The following is a 21,386-nucleotide window of genomic DNA, read 5'->3' as shown; positions in this document are numbered from 1 at the left end:
AGATGTAATGTGGCTTAGACATGAGTTAAATGAATAAATTTTTAATTGGTCTGTAATTTGTTTTTGTAAATATCCCAAAAGGACAATAAATACCCCTTAAGTGTACCAAAACACAAGGGCAACAGAAAATGCTGATTGAAAATGCTTGATAACTGAGATCAAAGATTTTTTGATCTGAGCTATGACTCATCTGTCACCACACTCTAAAAATGCCCAACGACGGCTGAAGGTCTTATTTCGATTACTAGTGTGCCTATTTTAGCTGAAAAGCCCTAAGCCCTAAGCCTCTGTCTACCTAAATAATATTTCCGACCATATTGTAGTCTCCACACTTCATATAATATATTCATCACGATTTCTCATACGATCACATCGTTCAGTGTTGAAGTACCTACCGCATAACCGATTATCTTATCCAGTTTGTGGGATATTCAAATATAAATTGTTTTGTCCCGTCCCGAATCCGAAGTACTAGATAATCTTTTCATTAAAAGATACAAACAATTACTTTGAGGTATAATATTACCACGAATGATAAGATCATACCACAATACAATATCAAAAGCTTAGGTAAAGCATCAAAAGCTATTTTATTTCGAATATCCTGCTAAAAGTTGGAGCAATACCATCAATAATTATGGGAGCAGAAGGAAGAAGAAGGTAACTAGCAGTTAAAGTTTATTATAAGTAAGAATGCTTTTTTAAAATTACAATTTACATTCATCAGTGCGTCCCCTGCCCTGTTAGGAAGAACATTGCAATAGATAGGAAAAATAGATAGCAATATAGTGAAAAAGTGATAGCACACTTCGTGAACGCTACATGTGTTGCGTTTAGTTTAGTCTAAAACAAGGAATTCGCCAAAGTAAGTTGTTTTAAAATACAAAGAAATAAAAAGGTAGATTTACTTTATTAAAACGAAAATTTGTATTTATGATTTTCCAACTGGATGTTGTTATTTTCATTGCAAAGATAAACAATATAGCATGAACTAAACGCAAACGTATATGTCATTCCAAAATCCAGAACAACCAGAGATCTGTCAAAATTACGTTGGCCAAGTAAATCGTACGAGTAATAAATTAACAAAAATAATACAGTTCTATTTCATATGTCCATTAATCTTCCAACTATTGGCTGAAGTTAACGCATGAAACGAAATGACGTGTTAAAGTGATAAGAAGAAAAACAAAATAAAAAAGAGATCATGGTGCTAATGGTTTAGTGTGACGACGTGCCTCAAAGGACAAAAAAAATGAAAAACTGTGTTGTTTTCGTTGACCAAGTGTAAAGGATACAAGTTCCATCATGTTTCGCAGCAGAAGTTGGTTCGGTGCCTCATGGGGGCGGCCAAAGAACCCTCATTCGTTAGAAAGATTGAAATATTTACATAATATTCTGTGTAAAAACACGACGGTTTCCGAGAGTAACCGCGGTACCTTGGTGGAATCGCTCAGGTGCATAGCCGAGATACTCATATGGGGCGATCAGAATGACAGTTCCGTATTTGAGTAAGTACATTTTTTCTCATGACTTATTCATTATTTGTAAACAATAATTAGTTAATTAGGAAAACATTGGAAAACGTGTCATAAGCTGCCTCTAATGAATTCTAAGAAAACCTAAGACAACCCACTGACCAAATTATCTACCCTATAAGGGTTCAAAGTAATTTGTGTAGACTGTTATACTTACTGTTCATAAAATAAAGTCATAAAATCGTAATCATCTCATGTTTGATTAAATGATGAGTCACTCAAAGATTCGGAAATTATTAGTATCTATGTCCGTTCCTGTTCTAAGTGGATCATAGAATAACAAGACCCACTGAAAAGAATAGTTACTGTTTTTTTTGATTTAAAACAAACAATGTTTTATTGGCATGTAACAACATGTATGTTACCTCTTTCAAATTGAACCTTCAAAGTTCCCTTTATAAAGTTTTTAATGATGGGAATCGGCTGAGTAGCTGGTGGTTTTATGGTTCAACTAACTATTATACCACTTACAACCAGTTTCTTCATCAAAAGTTAAAGTTAAAGTAATGTCTAAAGTAAAAGTAATGGTCAAATTCGTTTTTTCAAGGCTAAAGTGACAGCAAAATTAATAGAAAAATTGAATTTGACCGTTACTTTAACTTTAGTCATTACTTTGACTTTTACTTTGGCTTTAACTTTTGATGAAGAAACTGGCTGTTAAACCAATTTGGCAATGTTTCATAAATGCCAAATTCATAAACATTACTTCAAACAAAATTCTACCATTGTTTTACACCTGGCTCCCATACACAAGAAACAATTTATTTTGCTGAAAGACAATGGTGTTTATTATATGAGGCTTATGCCAAAAAACTACCATACATAAGCAAACCAAATGGTCTCTTTATGGGAACCAAGTGTTTGGTGTTAAAAATATTGTTTATATATTTTGCCTCTTTGTGAATACAGTTTTAAGAGTTGAAAATTTACAGTTTCTTCTTGGAGAAGAACATGCTGTCATACTTCTTGAAGATCATGAGACAGAAGTGCGGGGGATCTTCATATGTATGTGTGCAGCTGCTGCAAACCCTCAATATACTGTTTGAGAATATAAGAAATGAAACATCACTGTGTAAGTAAACTTTTGATGAGCACTCTTTGCATTAGTTAGCGGATAAGATAGTTTTGCAGTTTCTCCAGAGTTCTGTATTAAAACTTTACATGATTTGTAATGTATTCTGTTCTCAATAATGTGTCAATATCCATTTATTACACACAACTTAATGACTGACAGAATGTCTTTCAGAAGTGGTAGTCGTTAAAACGGTACAACCACATCTAAAATGATTTTTCTTTTCTGTACTGACAAACTTTTCATGTGCTACTGAAGAATTAGTATTAAAAAGTAAAATTTTTAAAAGCACAATTAAATTAAAGGGAAATCTTATGTACTTGATTTGTTACAGATTACTTGCTGAGCAATAACCATGTGAATTCAATAATAGTGCACAAATTCGACTTTTCTGATGAGGAAGTAATGGCATACTACATTTCCTTCCTCAAGACCCTCAGCTTGAAGCTCAACAATCATACAATACATTTCTTTTACAATGAGGTAAGAAGACCAATCACTACAGTGTTAAACACATAGTAAAAAAATAACAACGAATTAGCAAAGCCAAAAACATTGCCAACCCCAGTATATTCCCATGTGTTCTTTATAGGGAGGGTCCTTATAACACCCTGTAATATTAAAATAATGCTGATATTTTCTGATAAGTGTTAAAATGTTTAAATAACATGGCCACTGTGTTTATACTTTTTGCAAAATTTAAAAGGAAACAATTAATTTAATATTTTTGATTTTATATGCCTTATGTAATTCTGCATACTTTCTTGATTAAAAAAGAATTATCATTAAGCTACTGATATCATATATCATGAAATATAACCAACTAAACAGGTGGTATGAATATGATTTAAATAAAGGAAATGAGTAAATATGTGTAATCCAGGAAATGAGTAATCCATTTAAGAAACATACAGTATAAGAAATGGTTTTTATCACAAGGCTCGCTATTAATAAGTTGATATCAATAAAGTATTGCAATTTAATTGAACACAACATGAAACTATTTTATACTTACACTACATTATCTTGTCAGTTGTTATAGTAATTAAAGATTTATTAATTCAGGTCACATGTTTGTAGTAATTAAAATTATCTTTACAGCTAGTCTGAGATACCGATTTCCTGTCTAGTGTGGGATAAGAAAAAATAATATTTTCAATGAGATAATAGAAATATTGACTGGCTAAAGTATGAAAAGGAGGGAGTCTGTAGCTATGTCATCTTAGTATCTCCAACTCTTTTTCAGTAATTTAGAGGTACAGTCTAAATTAGCATAACTGGGAGATAGAATATTTTACAAAGTCTTTATGAATGTGTAGTTTCTTAATATAACGACCAATCAAAGAGAACTTTCAGATTTTCTTAAGTATGCACTTAAAAACTGTCCTTTATGAAGTACAGATCTTCTAATGACTAGATGTACCTACTTGTAATAAGGTCATAGAGGTACCAAGTGGTCAGTAACAATATGCCTTATCATACAAATAATTATGTTACTGTGTTACTTGCATAGGTACAATGTATAGACCCATCGTGTGTGCAACACAGAAAGGCAAGTGACAATTTTCCCGCTAAAACTTAAATATTCATCCATACATTTTTCGTATTATCGTTCAAAAAAGATGAGCGAATTTTCAAGGTTTCGCTTTTACGTGGAAACGGTTGTCACGAACTATAGCGTGTTTAGTTTAAAAGAATCACTAATAAAATATCTGTTTCATATTTGCATGAAATGTCGTTAGGTTTCAGCGGTAAGGCTGAGTTTAGACTGCCACCATAATTTTTTTATAAGGGAGTGTGTGTGAACGATCTGTAGGTATAAGCGTGTTTGTGAGACTAAAGAATCACTACTGTAGTTCTTTAGGTCTAATTTGTATGCCTGTGTCGTAGCCGTAAATATTTGTGACATTTTAGAAGTGACATAGAGTAAAATGTTCGCAGCACACGAAAGACTTCCCGCTGTATACAGAGGCGATCAAGTTCTTCAACCATTCGGAGTCAATGGTGCGAATCGCAGTTCGCACTCTCACCCTCAATGTATACAGAGTTCAAGATGCCAGCATGCTCAGATTCATTAGAGATAGGTATGTAAATACTTGCAAATTAACCCCTTGACAAGGTCACATCGTGCGGACATTTTGTCGAAGTAAGGACAAAAAGTAATCCGCTGGCTTTCTGTTTTGTTCGAATCCTTATCGAATTTAATCGATTCTATGTTAATTTGGGCTTATTGGTTTGCATCTCATTAAAGTTACTTGAACAGATTTTGAGCTTGAGTATTGAAAATAGAATCCAATTGATTCTCGACTATACGACGTGACTTTGTCTTGTCGGCTGTGTTTAATATATTTTGTTTTGCCATGCGTGTTGAAACCATATTGGCATTGAACTTCAAACGTCTTCGTACAATTTACGATGTGGTCTAGCTTCGGTTTAGACGTGATGTCGCGAGGTCGCGCGTTTTGTGTAAACATAGGATTCAGTTACCGCCGAGAATTATGTGGTTTCAGTCTAGATATCATGGAGCCAGTGCTTTTATAGTCAAGATACCTTATATCGTTGGCTTAATGTAGATATGAAAATCTTGTGTATGGTGAAAATTATTTTAAAAATCATTCAAAATGAGGCTCAAAGATATGGACAACAAGATTTTGCAATCTTCCCTTTCGTACGTTTATCAGATACTTGTTTTTATTATTATTACATTATGCAACTGTTATGCGATTAACGTTAATATTTTTTACTGGTGGGAATGAAATGTAGTTCTACTTAGATTCGATGAATATTCAAGAGTTCGCGTATCTCGTTTCATTAGTGAGCATCAGTATGCTAACACAATTGAATGTCCCACAGGACTGCGGCCCCGTACTTCAGTAATCTAGTTTGGTTTATCGGCAAACACATTCTGGAACTCGACGCGTGTGTTAGAAACGACGCTGAGTAAGTCTTTATAATGTTTCTTAAGATTTTGTTTTGGTCTGTTTTGTTATGTTCGGTTTTCAGTTATTAAAGTTGTTTTGAATTTATTTTCTTTAAGTTTTACTTTTTTGTTTGGTAGCCTAGCAACCGGTTACATACTAAATGTACCAAATTCAAAATCACATTTTTTTAACATTCCAACACAGACAATATTTATGACTCAAAATTCAGAAATTCTTTTTCCAGCCATCAATCGCAACAGAAATTGGATGATCTAGTAGCTGAACATTTAGACCATCTTCATTATATAAATGACATCTTATGTCTTAACATTCCTGACCTAAACGATGTATTGACGGAGCATCTATTGCACAAACTGCTTGTACCTCTATACATTTACTCTCTCACTTCCGAAAGTGTAAGACGAACGCAGACATCCTCACCTTACAATAGAGATCACATACAAAGCATAGAAGCAATTACAAGAAACCTGGAAGCTATATTAAAAGGAAAGAACGCCGAATCTCCATCAAGAATGACATTCCCTCGGCAAAGAATGGAATCAGAGGACGAGACCAAACCGTCTGTGTCATGCGTAGTGTCCCTGTTTCTGCTATCGCAAGTGTTCCTTATCATAACGCATGGTCCAATTGTCCACGCGCTGGCCTGGATCATATTGCAGTCAGACTTATCAGTATTCGAGGACGGAGCCACTAAGATACTAGAAATGTACATTAGCAATGCTAAGTCCAATGTCAAATTAGAGTTCTCTAAACCACAACTAAGTCTAGAGAAGGCGTTAGAGAATACCTCAAGCGAGAGAGACTACACTACTCCAGAATACGGTGGTCCTAAAGCATTCGGATATGACACCGATCAATCGAGTTGCGATCTCGATCCCGAACTAGTTTCGACTTCACTTCCGTCCACTTCTCATATAAGTGAATCATCGAGCATCGGCCACGATTCCACTGAGGATTTAGTTACTCAAATACATTCGGCGAAAACTAATAGCTCGGGGACTCTCAAAGAGAACATGCCCGACTCGCCTTTGCCTGATTCAGGTATCGAATCGAGTTCGTCGAAAACAAACGAATACAATAATATTACTGACGAAGAGAAACAAAAACTTTTAGGTGTTGCACCGAGTACTTCTGCTGAGAGAGCGTTGACATTAGACAGTATAATTGAAAAGGAGAGTAGAGAGATTGAAAAAAGGCCATTTTTGAAAACGATTCTGGACTCGTTGGATTGCAGTGAAAATGATTACAAAGCGCTGTTCGCCCTGTGTCTGCTGTTTGCGCTAATAAATAACAAAGGTGAGTAAACATATAACGTCACTAGATTATAGATATCATCATATGGTCCGATATTTAATATGCCATTCACCTTACATTAGATTTGACATTTAGTTTTTTCCTATTAGGTCAAAGAGCCACGTGAATGCATTAGATGTTGAATATATAATTTTTATTATTAAGTTTTTGGAAACAGTTTCTGTTTTTTACTTTTTGTATAAAGTATGAATGTTAGCCATATCCTTGCGCAACTTCCGAAAGTTCTTAACCTTCATATGTATGTAACGCCCCGTTTTAACAAGGTCAATTTGTAGTGTAAAAATATTGTTGTTTTAAAATCTGATCACGTGTAGGAATCATTTTTTAATACTTACCTTTAATATACAATGGAAATGGCTTTTTTACTAATATTATATTTTCTATGTCTTGCCTACTTTGGATAACTATAGTGGGTAAGTTAGTTTCATTTATAGGTACTTCTTTTCCAAAATTTCATCAATTTTACACCAAACACACTGTACTTGCGTTTAAAGCGGTTTGGCATGCATAAAGTCGCAGAAAAGTATGTCATTGAATATTTCGTAAAGGATACCGACGCAATTTGAATGCAAACTATCATTATTGTCACAACATTTTAATATAATCATGGTAGATAGATAGTGCATGCATAAAACTTAATTAGATGACAGCATTTTTGGGTTCGTCACAAAGAAACCACCCCCAAAACCGTCACCCCGGCAAAGAATGGTTAATATTTCGCAACTAATTTATTATTTCCTGATATTAAAAACACTCATGCTCAGCGCGGTGAGCAGGTATGGGCAAATTTCTAGCTTGGGGGAGGCCTTTGTCGAGCAGTTTTACGTTTGTGAAAATGATGATATTACAAACTAACATCAATTTTATCTCCTTCTAGGAGTGAACACAGAACTCCTAGATACCCTACTATGTCCGGAAGAAGAAATAACGTCTGGTCACGAGTCGAGTACGTCGTGTGCAGCGCCCTCTGGCGACGCGATGACGTCACCGCCCCCGAAGCGGCCATTACAGAGCTTTAACGCTCTGCTTATATCCAAGCTGATGGCGATTGCTAATTTGAGCTGTAAACCTGGTAGGTATTTTTTTTTGGTAATAACTAGAACTCCTAGATACTCCGTCGTACCACAAAAACTTTAAAACGTCTCTTGAACACTGGTCTAAAAAAAATCAGATTATGACGTTGAAATAAGGTCTGTTTTACGGCCACACTTTTTTAGACAAGTGTTCAACAGATGTTTTAAGTTTTTGTAGTAAGGCTGTCTATGTCCGGATGAAGAAATAACGTGTGGTCACGAGTCGAGCACGTCGTGTGCAGCGCCCTCTGGCGACGCGATGACGTCACCGCCCCCGAAGCGGCCATTACAGAGCTTTAATGCTCTGCTTATATCCAAGCTGATGGCTATTGCTAATTTGAGCTGTAAACCTGGTAGGTATTTTTATGGTAAATAAGTAAGATAAATGGGTAATATGATTGTTATATTAGATAATGCGAGGTTAAAAAAAATGTTGATTTAAAGAAAATGTTTGCTACTTCAGTGAACATCTGAATATGACTGAATTAGATTAACTATATAATATGTGGCGTGCACAAGGAGAGGCCTATGTCCAGCAGTGGACTGCGATAGGCTAATGATGATGATGATGGGTGAAGTTATAAGATGGAAAAAAGCAAAATGATTTCACCTACCTAAATATTATAATATAGATAATTTAAAAAAATCCTATCAAATCACACTAAAGTCAGCTGAAGTTTATTACTTATTCACACGCAAACGATTGAGCTTAGTTAGAGGATTATAAGATTGACATAATATAATACCTACTTTTTATGCGGGTATGGGAGATAGTTCCCTCAAGGATCGAGGAGATTGAAACTGCTAGCAGGAGCTAGTTCTAAGATATTTATAACTCTTTCTATTTTGTTCCAGCATCAAAAGTCCGTCTAGTAACACTAGAACTAAGCGTGACTCTGATGCGGGTAGCGATGTGCGGCGCGGGGGGCGGGGCCAGCGCTCGCCACGCCCCCGCGGCCGACGCCCTCCGCGCTCGCGCCGCCTCCCTCGCAAGAAACTTCTATAAGTGCGACGATATATTCCTCGATATGTTTGAGGATGAGTGAGTGAATTATAATAATATTTTAATTTTAATTTATTTCTTGTTATTTAACTTAAAAATGCAAATAAAATATAGTTCATTTTTTAACTGTAATGAGATTTTTTTTTGTATTTAGAATGGGGTTGGGACCGAATGGAATATGGAGAGTAGCTTTTCCAACTTTTAAAAAACGATACACAAAGTCTCTTTATATGCTTGTAAAGTAAATAAATTGGAGCAATGAAAGAGCAAATTCCAGTTTCAAAATAACCATTTAGTTAGATTAAAAAAATGTGTAGGTAATGATGACCAATAGCACATGGATTGTACATTACAGAAATAGTATTTTTTTGTCAGATTAACTGATAAGTTGGTAATCTTTTTACTCATAATATTTTCAGATATCCATTGACATTATCAATTATTATGTATGTATATATTTTTATATATTTTATATACACCGTTTTTGTCTTTCTTATCATATCTTTAACAAGCAATTTAATGTCGATAATTGTTCTAGAAAAACTAAACTGTTGCCCACAGCTTCACTGTACATACTAGTTTTAGGAAGCTTTGACACACTGAGTAATTCGTTAGCTATGATTATAAAATCGAAATATATTGAAAAGCAAACTGATTTTATGTACACTAAGCGAAATGTGTAATTTGATAAATTCCCAACTATCTAGCTATAAGTCTCGAATGACTCGATTCAAAATACATTTAGGACTGCTTCTCTGCCTTATATTTTCTTAATAAAAGTATCCCGTTACATGAAAACTTTCAAGTAGGTACCTATAAAGTTCTAAATAATTGAGCGACAGTCGAACAACTGTTTTGCAAGAAGTCAAAACAAATTCACAGTCTATCACTTAATTTAAGTACTATTAAAATACATATCCTTTATTTCCACAGATACTGCGAAACGAGCAAGCGACCGTTAAACGTGGAATGGCTATGCATGGACGCCGCCATTTTGTTACCACCTACAAGGACACCCATGTCGGGCATCGCTTTCGCTAAGAGATTGCCTAGTGGAGAGGTAAAACTTAATAAAAATATTAGCCCGGTCAATTTAGACATAAAAGTAGTGGTCAAATAAAAAATTCCCGCAAAGCTAAATTTTGGTGGGAAGCTTGGGTCAATACAAACAAAGTCTTAGAAGTCCTCATTGGTCCTATGAGTGCTTCAAAAGATATTCGAAGTCAAAAGTCAAAGGTCAAAGTTTGAGATTAATTGTACTTTTTTTTTGAAAACGGTAAGTTTTATTAAAAAAAAAAAAACCTAAGAACAAATCTAGTACCTACTTAGATCATAAAATTCTCGCAAAGCACGCAGGATCGATAGGGACTTTTTACACTTTATTTGTAATATAAAATGTCTATATTGGCCGGACTATGTATTTGATATTTGATAGGAGCATGGTAGAAGCATGAATAGATTTTTTCTTTATAAATTAAATATTTTTGATAAATAATCAAAATGCTTTTAATAAAAACACAAACAGATGGAAAGAGCGCGGCGAGCGATACGCACCTTCTTTCTAATCCGGGACTTATATTTGAAGCTGACCGGGAAACCTGAAACTCAGTTGCCTCTAACTAATCCTGCGCCCTTCGTACAAGTTGGAGACGTTTTGGACCTTAGTAAGTTGATTTTTATTTAATTTTACGAAAACAATATGTATTTAAATATTTATCAAGTAGGTAAGCGTATCTCACAACAGAAATAAAAGGCCAACAAAAAAAATGCATCTAACCAAGTATCCTGTTTTTGAACAAAAGAGGTTTGCCTCTTCAAATCTTAATCCGATACATTCTGGCTGTATTTCACGTAAAAAATCTGAACTCGCCATTAAACGGCTGAAGAAAAATATTTATGATTAAAAAACAAATGGCATCTTGATTTTTTTTGGGCAAATACTGCCAGCTGCACTGCATGTTATCAGTCAACCTCTTTTGTAGAGTTAACATAAATGTTCCATTTTCAATTTTAAATGACAGACTGTCCGGGTGCAATGGACTTGCGCAGTTAAAATGTTGATAATGGCGGGAATTTAAATGCAATTATTTTTTCTGTTTTACAGATGATTCTGATCTCATATCTTGTGATATAATACAGAAGGATGGTACATGGCAACATAGGTTTCTGGCAGTAGACAATATACAAATAATTTTAGTGGAACCCGACAAGCAAAGATTAGGATGGGGCGTCGCCAAACTTGTGGGAAGCCTACAAGACTTAGAAGTAAGTTCCTATGTTCCTACATTTGATTATGAACTCTATTGACATCCTACTGAAGTTCTTATTACAATAAGGTTTTTCAAAAAATAATCGTCATCATTGTGTTTTTTTTTGCGTTCTAGATAAATCAGGTACCTATTCAAAGTAATTTTAGTTTTTCTAGTACTCTATTATTTTTGTATCAGATGTGTATTATTTATTTATGAAATATAATAAATTTATGTTTTAGTTTGTAGCACTTTTTACTAATGATGATACTTCACGATATTTTTAAATATTCTTTGTGTTAATTGCTTATCACTATCGAACGCTTTGACACTACTTCAAAATGCTTAGAGATAATTTAAATATGTATACCTATAGATAGTTCCCTACGCTTACTTATAATCTCAATATATTATTATATGTGGTGTTTTTGCTGACCATTGAACGAAGAAAGAATCCTAGAACAAAACTTAACATACCACAGATTAACAATTAATTCAACAACATAAAACCAATTACATTCTTGTTGCTCTCGCATTACCATTTCAATTTATATGTTGAATAGTTCTTGTCAAACTTTTTGTTGTAAAGGAACATTGCGCGAGTTGCTTTTTCAGATTGCGAAATTCAGTTATTTGTGAATTTTGTTTGCATTACATTTTTAATGTAATTTCAATGGTTCGTAAAGACAACCTTTCCGTCGTAAGAAACTACGGTTGATTCGTCGTGAGTAAAGACCGTATTGTCTAGAGCACTATGGAAGTTTTTACATCAATTTCACCCACGTCACACAGACATACAAATAAAGTACCATAATAATCGTATCTACACACGGAGAATCAACCATAATTTCTTACGGCGAAAACAAAAACTTGTAGAAAATATACCCACCCAACTTAACTATATAAAACTATAAAGGTACGATTTTAAGTCCCGATTATTTATAAATCTGTCTACAACTTACAAAAATAAATCCTTTATCCTACACAATGTTTTAATCAGATCCAAGGTGATAAAGAAGACCCGCGCTGTCTGCACCTCACCATTCACAAGCCTAGAGTCGGCGCGTCGGGCGCACTCCCGCGCACCGTGCTGTTGAGAGCCAAGTTTAAATTCGACGATCATATTAGAAGTATGGCTGCTAAGCAGAGGTTGACTAAGGTTTGTAGATTTATTAATTATTATACGATTGTCTTGAGTTATTCGTGAAATAAAGATAGTAATTAGAAAAACACATAGGTAGTGTTGAAGGGTGGGCGTTTTGGGGGCTGTCTTTTGTTTTCTGACGTTGGAAAAGTGCTGTTTTGCAGCTAAGTTTTAAAAAATACGTAAGCTGCTGTAAAAGTCAGAGTAAAAATATTTTTCTACTGTAGTAATTAAAAATTTGCACATAATTATTACAAGTCAAAGGTGTTTAACAGTGCCAAATGAATGAAAGTTTTTATAATTGACTTCCAGATCTTATGCATTTCTATAATTATAATATAATCTATTTTTTTACATAAAGGGACTTGATTGGGTACTTTAGATGCCAATTTCTTATAAAGTATTGCAATTTCTGACCTCGTACACTTACCTTTTGATCAAAATTCAATTACTAATGCTTTCATTCTGTACATAAGTAATGTAAGTAGTTCATATCCAACCTCGTTATATAAACTTACCTTTAACGTCTCTTACAGGGTCGTACGAAATCCCGCCAAAAGAAAATGCAACAGATAGGCCGGCTACTAGAAGTGTCGGGCATGTGTGCTCCGGCCATGGCGCCCAGACACCGGCCGCTGTTTGCCAGACCTGCACTAGCTACCGTGAGACGGTCTACAGGTATGCTAATATTTTTGTAATAAAAAAAAGACAATAAATATTAAAGAAATTGGACATTAACAAGAAAAAACATGCCTTTACCCCCTATCTGCTGTTTCTTTCTTAAATCTTAATTCTTCTTCAATAATTATTGAAAAATGATTATAATCAGTTGAAAATGACAAACTAAAATGAGATTCAATGTCAGCTTTATAGCTACGACTGTATTGACCATCACATCAAACTGCTACAATTTTATTTATTTTAATAGATTTTCAACTTTATCTCTTAAATATAAAGTTCAAAGTTGATTGATAAATTTTATAGATTGTACAGTCACGAGCAATAATATATATACATTGTCACATTTTCTAAAATATCTCAAATTCCACCATTCAAAAAGTATGTGTTCTATATTTTTTTCTAAATTATCTACATGTTATACTGTATCAAAACTGGGTATACATTGGTTTCATAGTAATATAAACGATACAAAATCACTAAAAAGTTTACACTTAAAATGTAATTTTGAATTATCCATGACAAGTTCTATAACATATACACATGAAATGCCAGTTGTATACATATTATAGGAATTTTTATGGATACATTAAAATGATATTGAAAGCGTATACCTACTTTTTTCTGTAATAATTACAGTTTTATAAATAAATAAGGGTTGGTTACTACAATAAAACAAAGGTATACAAAATCAGTCTTGTAATTCGTTACCAAACGGAATGATTATTATTAATTAAGCCAATCAAATATAATAATATCGTCGTATCATCGTATCGTCGTATCGTCGTAGTATCATCGTGTCGGTGAAAATGGGCCTTAAATTAACTAAAATCTTGTGTAGCCCCCTTCAGCGTTTATAACATCTTGCAGCCTTTCCTGCATTGACGAAACCATATTGTAACATACATTATCGCCTCTAAAACTATCTCATATCTCATGGACGTGTCTGACCAAAGCTTCTCTGGTTCTCGCTTGGTTGCTGTCCCACTCTTGGACCATCAGCCCCCACAAATTCTCTATAGGGTTGAGGTCAGGGCTTTTAGGTGGCCACGGCAACGAATTCACGAAATTCCGGTTGCGACTGAACCAGGCTTGAGTGAATCGGGAATTATGGACACCTGAATTATCCTGCACAAAATCAATAGGCATCAGTTCAGGAAAGTAAACGTTCAGACTAGGAAGTAAAACTTCGTCTAAAATACTGGTATATTGCTCGCTATTCATTCGTCCACTAATCTCTGCCAATTCACCAGGTCCACTGGCTGACATCCAGCCCCAAACGCCGAAGCTTATCCGGCCACTTCTTCTAGATGGCAATATGTTCCTTTCTAAATAACGTCCATCAGCAGATGAAACAAACACTTTTTCATCAGAAAAAATGGCTCTGCTGAAGTCGTAGTTTAGGTATTCTCGAGCAAATTGTAGTCTCTGTTCCTTGTGTCGTGCAGATAATAGTGGTTTTCGCGCTGGAACTCTGTGACGTAGGCCAGCTGTGCGTAGGCGACGTCGAATTGTCGAAGTTGATACGCAATGCGAAGATGAAATGTCCTGAATTCTCACAAATCCGTTACTGACCACACTGTTGACGATCTGCCTGTCCTGCGCCGCGGAAGTTTTTCGTGGACGACCACTACTTAACAACGTCGCCGTTATCTTCCCACCGCTTGAGCCACAAATACACGGTTTTTCGCTGAAAAAAAAAGGCATCTAAGTAAATTGTTCTAATGACTGCGCAACGCGTGGCACCCTATACATAGATGTTTAAAACACAACAACAATAAATGCAAACTCACCGTAATTCCCAATTCATTTGCAATGTCTGTTACCGAAAGTCCCTGTTCTTTAAGAACAATAATTTTGTGTTTGTCATATGTAGAAATACGATAAGGCACGTTGTTCATTTTAAATTTATATATTACAATTTAATATATCTAGCTCAGCCTCTTTCACACGGAACTCTTTCAAGAGTTATTATGTAAAGGGAAAATTTTATTGAGAGAAATTTGACAAGTCAAGTGACATATGAAAATATTTGAAATATAAAAATAAATACTGTAACAGCCAGTACGATTAGATATTAGAACTCCTTCAACATCGAAGTCACTGGCAAACTGGTTTACTGTAAACATATTATTGAAATTTCCCTGGGTTCATTATTTTGTAACTAAAACTTAATATTTTTTTTAGAAATCTGTTGTTAACGTAAATTTGATAAAAATGTGTAGTTAATTTTGATACAATTTAACGTTTACATATTTTTTGGACACAGTTAGCATACTTATTTTTGCGATTTTATGTCACTACATGAATTTAAATTTTAAGGGCGTTTCCATGTTATTGCTCGTGACTGTACATCTGAAACACTACTCGGAATTTCATTTATTTATCGATAAGTTTCAAATAGAATAACGGACTGAAACAAATTAATCAATAACTACTACATTTTTCATAATTAATTTCTAAAGAGAATCAATATCACACTCTATACAGTTGTTTCGGTAGGAGGCGACGACGATACAGAGCGGCGTCTGCGCAGGCCCAGCGGACATATGCTTAAGGATGGCATCGTCGTCTATAGAGAACGTACTACTAGCAGAGAGAGGTGAGCTTTATGATAATATTTTTTAAGTATACTGTAATAATTATCATTAATTTAATTTCATCGTACTAAAGGCGTTCACACATTACGCCACGGCAGCGTTTTTTCAACTAAACTCGTATACTAGATGGGAACTGAGTGTGTAAAAGGCTCCGTAGAAAATCTAAGTGAAACATAGAAGTAGGACTAGCGCCGTTTTGCCGTGGTATTATGTGTAAATGCCCTTAGTTTTCGTCTAAATAACGCTATATCTTTCAGCTAAGTATTTCAGCTTTTACTTGCAGCCTGCTTTTCACAGATCGTCACTCCATCTCGCCAAATCGTTTTATATTACGCTTGCCTAGTCTTGATCTTGCCAAAGCGACTTCTATATTCCTTACGCTTGCCTTATCTGCACTTAGCCACCATTTTTATCTTAACTTTATCATTGACGTACTTTTGTATACTAAATACTTCTTACTTAAAGATTATAGACAATCCTGATTTTCAAAACAGACATGCTGACTTCTTACCAATACAAAATCAGAACCAAAATCTTGGTTTTGGATCAAAATTCTAAAGTCCCACTATGTTACGCCATTATAGCAGTGTATCGCGCAGCAGTAGCGCGCACGGGTCGCGCGAGGGCTCGCCGCGCTCGCGGTCTGAGGACATACCCATGGAGGACATCAAGAGAAACGCCGGCACTTCTAGCTTAGCTGCACCGCCTGTAGTCACGCAGGTTTGTATTTATATTTATAGTATAGAATCATAGAATCATCTAGAAATAAGGCTCCATTTGAGTAGGCACTTAATTGAAGATATACATTATTTATAAGACACTAGCTTTCGCCCGCGGTTTCACCCGCGTCCCGTAGCCGGATGGTGACAAAAACCTTCTCCTGGGTCTAAGTTACCTCCCCTCTAATTTTCAGCCAAATCGATCAAGCCGTTTTCATGTTATGTCGTGACAACGGAAAGCGGGTTTCATCTTTATATCGGGTGTGTCGTTCATAATCACATTACATGAAATGCGTTAATATACTGGTATATATGTCGATTAACAGAAATAAAAAAGAAATATACGTAAAAATAAAAAAATGAATTTTTCAAACAAAGTAAATAGAATAAAAATGTGCGAAAATTAGAACACCATATAAAAGTCAGTCATTACAAACAACTGAAATTCTCCCTTGAAAACTGACAGCTGTCAACTGAGCAAAACATTCGATACTCCTAACTTTATACTGCTTTACACATGATGTTGTTAATTATAAAAACGAAAAATTACTCCTGTGGTTAAACCACTGAATGGATTAGGTTATTTTTTTTACAATTCGCCATAGAATATCATGTGTCATCATATCATATATAAAGTATATGTGATAGGATTTAATGTGATTATGAACGACACTCTCTGTATACATAGATTTTATGTAAAAACTCAGTTTAAAAAAATAAATGTGACTTAAAGATCAATAACCATTTTTTCTTTTTTTTTTTTAACAGCAGTTTATTTGTTTTATATTTGAATTTTACTTGTTAAGTGTCTACACAAATGCAGAACCTAAAGGCCAATTTTAGTCCATATACCCATAGGCAATTTATAGTTCTCAATTTTGTTAGCACACTGCGTAGTTTCCAAATCTGAAGCCAAATTATTTCAAAGCATAGCTTTAGGAGGCATCAAGTGTAAGAGACTGTCCCTTTTTTGATCTTTCTAGCTTGAATAATGTACGTTTGGTTTGGAAAAGCAAAACATTGTTTTTGGTAACAGCAATCGTGCTTCAGATTCAAATATTTTATAATTAATCATCAAGATAGTATCATGCACATTGTAGTCCTTTTTGCAGTAGAATAAGCAGTAGAAATCAATGCATAGTAGAATTTTGTTTTTTAAACCCTCTCAATACTGATCGTAAATGTTTTTAATTCCGTATCTCATCGAAACAAGAACTTTTCAAACGATGGAGGCAAGCGGATGAATTTACACCATGAATTAACAAAAGTTGACCATCCATCGATTTAATCCTTAATGTATGTATTATTTATTATAACAGTTATTCTTACAAATTGCTATGTAATTATGGGTATGCCCACTTCAAAGCAAAATAATGTTTATTGTGAGGTGCATATTATAGGTATACCTAATAGGTTAATCAGGCTTGTAAGACTATTTGATATGCATGGTAAAATTTTGTGGTATGTCCCCTCTTCAGGTATCATTTTTAGCACGTTAAAGTTAATGGTTAGAAAGCAAACATAAATAAAAACGAATAAAAAAAAACAATTTACAGCGACACTTTAGATAACTTGGAAAACATTTTCATGACGACTAGGAAACGTCAACGTTCAATCAACATAGTAATGCTACATATGCAAATCTTCCTGGCTACACCCATGTCTAAATACAACACTGTACTAAAATATCCTTAATTTCTTTACAGAGTCAGCCCAGCACATCGTCCCCTCTCCTAAAATCGCACGTGTCATCTGAAGAAACTTCATTCATTTCGAGCGAGCCGTCGCGACCGAAACGCAAAGGGCTCGTCGAAACTATATGATATTAGAAGGCGAATACGACCTTTTGAGAATAGCACGGTAACCTCAACTCATATTCTCTTAAATCTATCCCTATTAATAAGAAACTATTCTAATTACTTACGGATGGTAGATTTTTGACATAAGCTACATACTATAAACGTCAAAAAATTACTACGATTAGTAGATTTTTGACGTAAACCTCCTACCATACCTCAATAACGTCAAAAAACTACCATCTGTAAGTAAAACGAAACGTTTCTTATTAGTATTTTATCATGTGAACAAATTGAATGGCGTAAGTCACGTGACAGGTCATAGATGTGATAGAATCGTGTCATAGAGAATATGACGCATATAAAACCTTTTTGTACGGAAAAGTGAAGATAAATAGTGAGATATAGGAAAGGTGGGATTTTATATATTGGCTCAATAGAAATTGTTTTTAAAATTATTCGAATTGACTCCTGGGTCAACGATCTCTTTGGTTCCTCTTTCAAAATTATTGACAAATGTTCAAGTTTAGCTTAGATTTTTACTGTTTTAACCAGTGATGTGATATGAAATTGATTTTATTTATTTACATTATACTTGCATGTTATTTGAAGTACAATTTTGACATATAAATTGTGGTTTGGGTTAGTTTTTGTATTTGACAATCCTATGGAGTATTTGTATGGGTAGATGTAAAGTGACTTTCGAAAGGCATGCTCTAGTTGACAATAACTCCGCTATGTTAGAATAAGAATTGTCTATTTTTATCCCTGTGACCTATCTGATCACCGTTTTAAACATTTTAGGATCAAAATTCACAAATCATCCTAAAATATATTAATACAGCGCAAATAGTTCAACATTCATTATCTCAATATGCCACTTTAACTCATTTCAAAAATCTAAGATTTCCAAAATGTAGAAGTGTTATTTTGAATGAATGTCAAATATTCATTACCACATTATGGTTGGTCATGTATTTAGTTTTTTCTTAATTCAGCACACGTAAGTATTATTATTAGTTACCAACTAAAACTATTCTTTGTAGGTCCTTCAAATTTTTTCAATGCTATTTTAAGTATGTGTCCTAGAATAGTTTTTCGTCTACACTTCCATTATTGTGTTTAAATACTGTCAAAGCTAGTGAGTATGTAGTTGAAAAATACTTTTAATACTATTTTTTCATTGAAAAATTCTAGAAAAATCTTTTCATAAATTAAATCGTCATAGTTCATAAAGTACTGGAAATTAGACGGTATATAAACACATTGATACTTTAAGTAGATAATTTGACACAAATTACTCGAAAACATAAATCATGAGAGATTTCATAATGTAGTTGTTATTTTTCTAAAACTTAACGGCTTGGATCTCTTGTTACGTCCACGTAGTTTATGAAAATTATAAAAGTAAATAAATAAAAAGTGGTTTCACAAATAACGATACTTCGTGAAACTCTCTGTGATCGAGTTTGCGTTGACTTAAAATTTTGTAAAAAGATATGTTTTAAAATCCTTCACAAGTCCAAATATTTCTACTTATAATACTTTTTTGACACAGTACCTATTCTTTAAAATTTTACCTTCAGTACCATATACAATAAATAGGACCTTAATTTAAAACAACGCAAACTCTTTGATTAGATAGAAATAATAAAATAAATGTATTATTGTATATTTATGTATGGTATCCCTGTATTTATGTATGTTTGTGTGTCTTGTAACTCATGGCTAACCAGGAATTGATTTGACTTGTGTATTTGTACGTGAAATCTGTTATAAAAGCTTGCTTATGTATGTCCAAATATAATATAATATCTATATAATTTTAAACCGTTTTGACGAAAATATGTTGAGGTCTGTAAGATCAAATTAAGGTATAAATAAGTTTGCTACTCCAAAACTATGCAATTACAACTGTCAATAATGTTCTAATATAATCATTCCTTCTATGTGTTGGTAAATAACAAGAATTTATTAAAAGTACGTTAAAATAACAATCTAAGTATGACTAACAAACAGATCTAACTAGAATATTCTATCGATAATTCTTGAGTAATTTTTATGTTGTGATTTTTTTATTTTATTTTAAGAGTTGCAATAATTGATGTAAATAAATGTATTTTTATGTTCTTAAAAGAAAATATTGTAGTGTTGAAATGAAATATATCACATGTTACATTTATATCTGTGTTTTGAAATCAAAAATCCTGGTCTGAAGTGGGTAGGTAAAATAAAAATGAAACATCATTGTCAACTATATTTTTGTTCTAATTTATTTGATTAATCATCTGCTCTATACACATGATATGCACCAATGCCTATAAATAATATAAACGATGATGAACAATACCGGTTATGACGTAAACATATTTACATTAACGTAACAAAACAAATATTACATACCATTGCTCTTTATCATTATAAAATTCTATAATAAAAATTCATATTTAGGTAACCCTTGAGCTATGTTATTAATTTATTTCATTATCCTCTGGAACTAAACATTAACATTCATCTTTGCCCAACACTTCACATCCTTCTTTTAACAATAACATTTAAATCACAGATCTATCCATTATGTTTTGCACCGCAATTACATTCCTATAATGTAGGAAGGTGTAGAATCCGCACACAGATCTAGGAAATTGAAAACTTTCGAAGTCTGAAAATAGTCTCGCCAAGGTCAAGATGATAGAGAAGGTATGACTTTTCGCGTTCAGTATCAAGCTATTCTGTATATAAAGAGTTTAAGCATCTTAGATCCTTCGAATTTGAATATATTTCAGTTTCTTTTTTCCAAATTAAGAAAGAGCAGAAAACAGACTGAGGATTCATACAAAACTACCCTTAAAATTTAAAAGATCTTTGAACAATGTAACGGAACGTTTTCTTATAATAGAAAATAGTTAATTTTAATAACACAGCATAATATTACTTATTTAGCAATTTGGTCGTAGCAACTAAATCACTATTAGCAATTTGCAAGCGAGAGCAAATAACACAGAAACTAAGAAAATGACACACAGGGAAATTGAATGTACATTGTTTTAAACATTTATAGGTACTTAAATGTATTTATTAGCATTATTATTCACAAAATAATGGCAGGGATAATTCTCGCTAATGTTACAATATCGTCCACGTAAAGAATTACAAAAATGAGGCGTTATTAAACGGAAATACTAAAATAATTTATAATTTAAATATCTATTATTTCGATATTCAAGTAACGATTGTTCAGTCAAATAATAATACAAA

At 33.7% G+C, this 21,386-nt stretch overlaps 1 protein-coding gene across 5 annotated transcripts; it reads left to right on the top strand.

The window, feature by feature from the left end:
* Nucleotides 1-1,012: 1,012 nt before the first annotated feature.
* On the top strand, nt 1,013-20,310 carry LOC110376418 (protein CLEC16A homolog). Of its 5 annotated transcripts, XM_064037893.1 has the most exons (17): nt 1,013-1,511; nt 2,471-2,610; nt 2,945-3,093; nt 4,552-4,694; nt 5,464-5,550; nt 5,761-6,848; nt 7,744-7,938; nt 8,795-8,981; nt 9,876-10,002; nt 10,468-10,606; nt 11,047-11,207; nt 12,192-12,350; nt 12,872-13,013; nt 15,504-15,615; nt 16,198-16,333; nt 17,546-17,628; nt 18,039-20,310. In XM_064037893.1, exons 1-16 carry the CDS (start codon nt 1,309-1,311, stop codon nt 17,618-17,620), a joined length of 3,243 nt encoding a protein of 1,080 aa, XP_063893963.1. In that variant the 5' UTR covers nt 1,013-1,308; the 3' UTR covers nt 17,621-17,628; nt 18,039-20,310. The 5 variants fall into 5 exon arrangements, with proteins under 5 accessions (XP_063893963.1, XP_063893959.1, XP_063893957.1 ...); XM_064037889.1 differs by lacking the exon at nt 17,546-17,628 and having other exon boundaries at nt 5,776-6,848; nt 15,516-15,615; XM_064037887.1 differs by lacking the exon at nt 17,546-17,628 and having other exon boundaries at nt 5,776-6,848.
* Nucleotides 20,311-21,386: the final 1,076 nt, after the last annotated feature.

Source organism: Helicoverpa armigera, chromosome 2 (genome assembly GCF_030705265.1).
Source record: "Helicoverpa armigera isolate CAAS_96S chromosome 2, ASM3070526v1, whole genome shotgun sequence".
Taxonomy (NCBI): Eukaryota; Metazoa; Arthropoda; class Insecta; order Lepidoptera; family Noctuidae; genus Helicoverpa; species Helicoverpa armigera.
The sequence above is the reverse complement of the archived record's forward strand: the minus strand, read 5'-3'. Positions and strand labels throughout refer to the sequence as shown.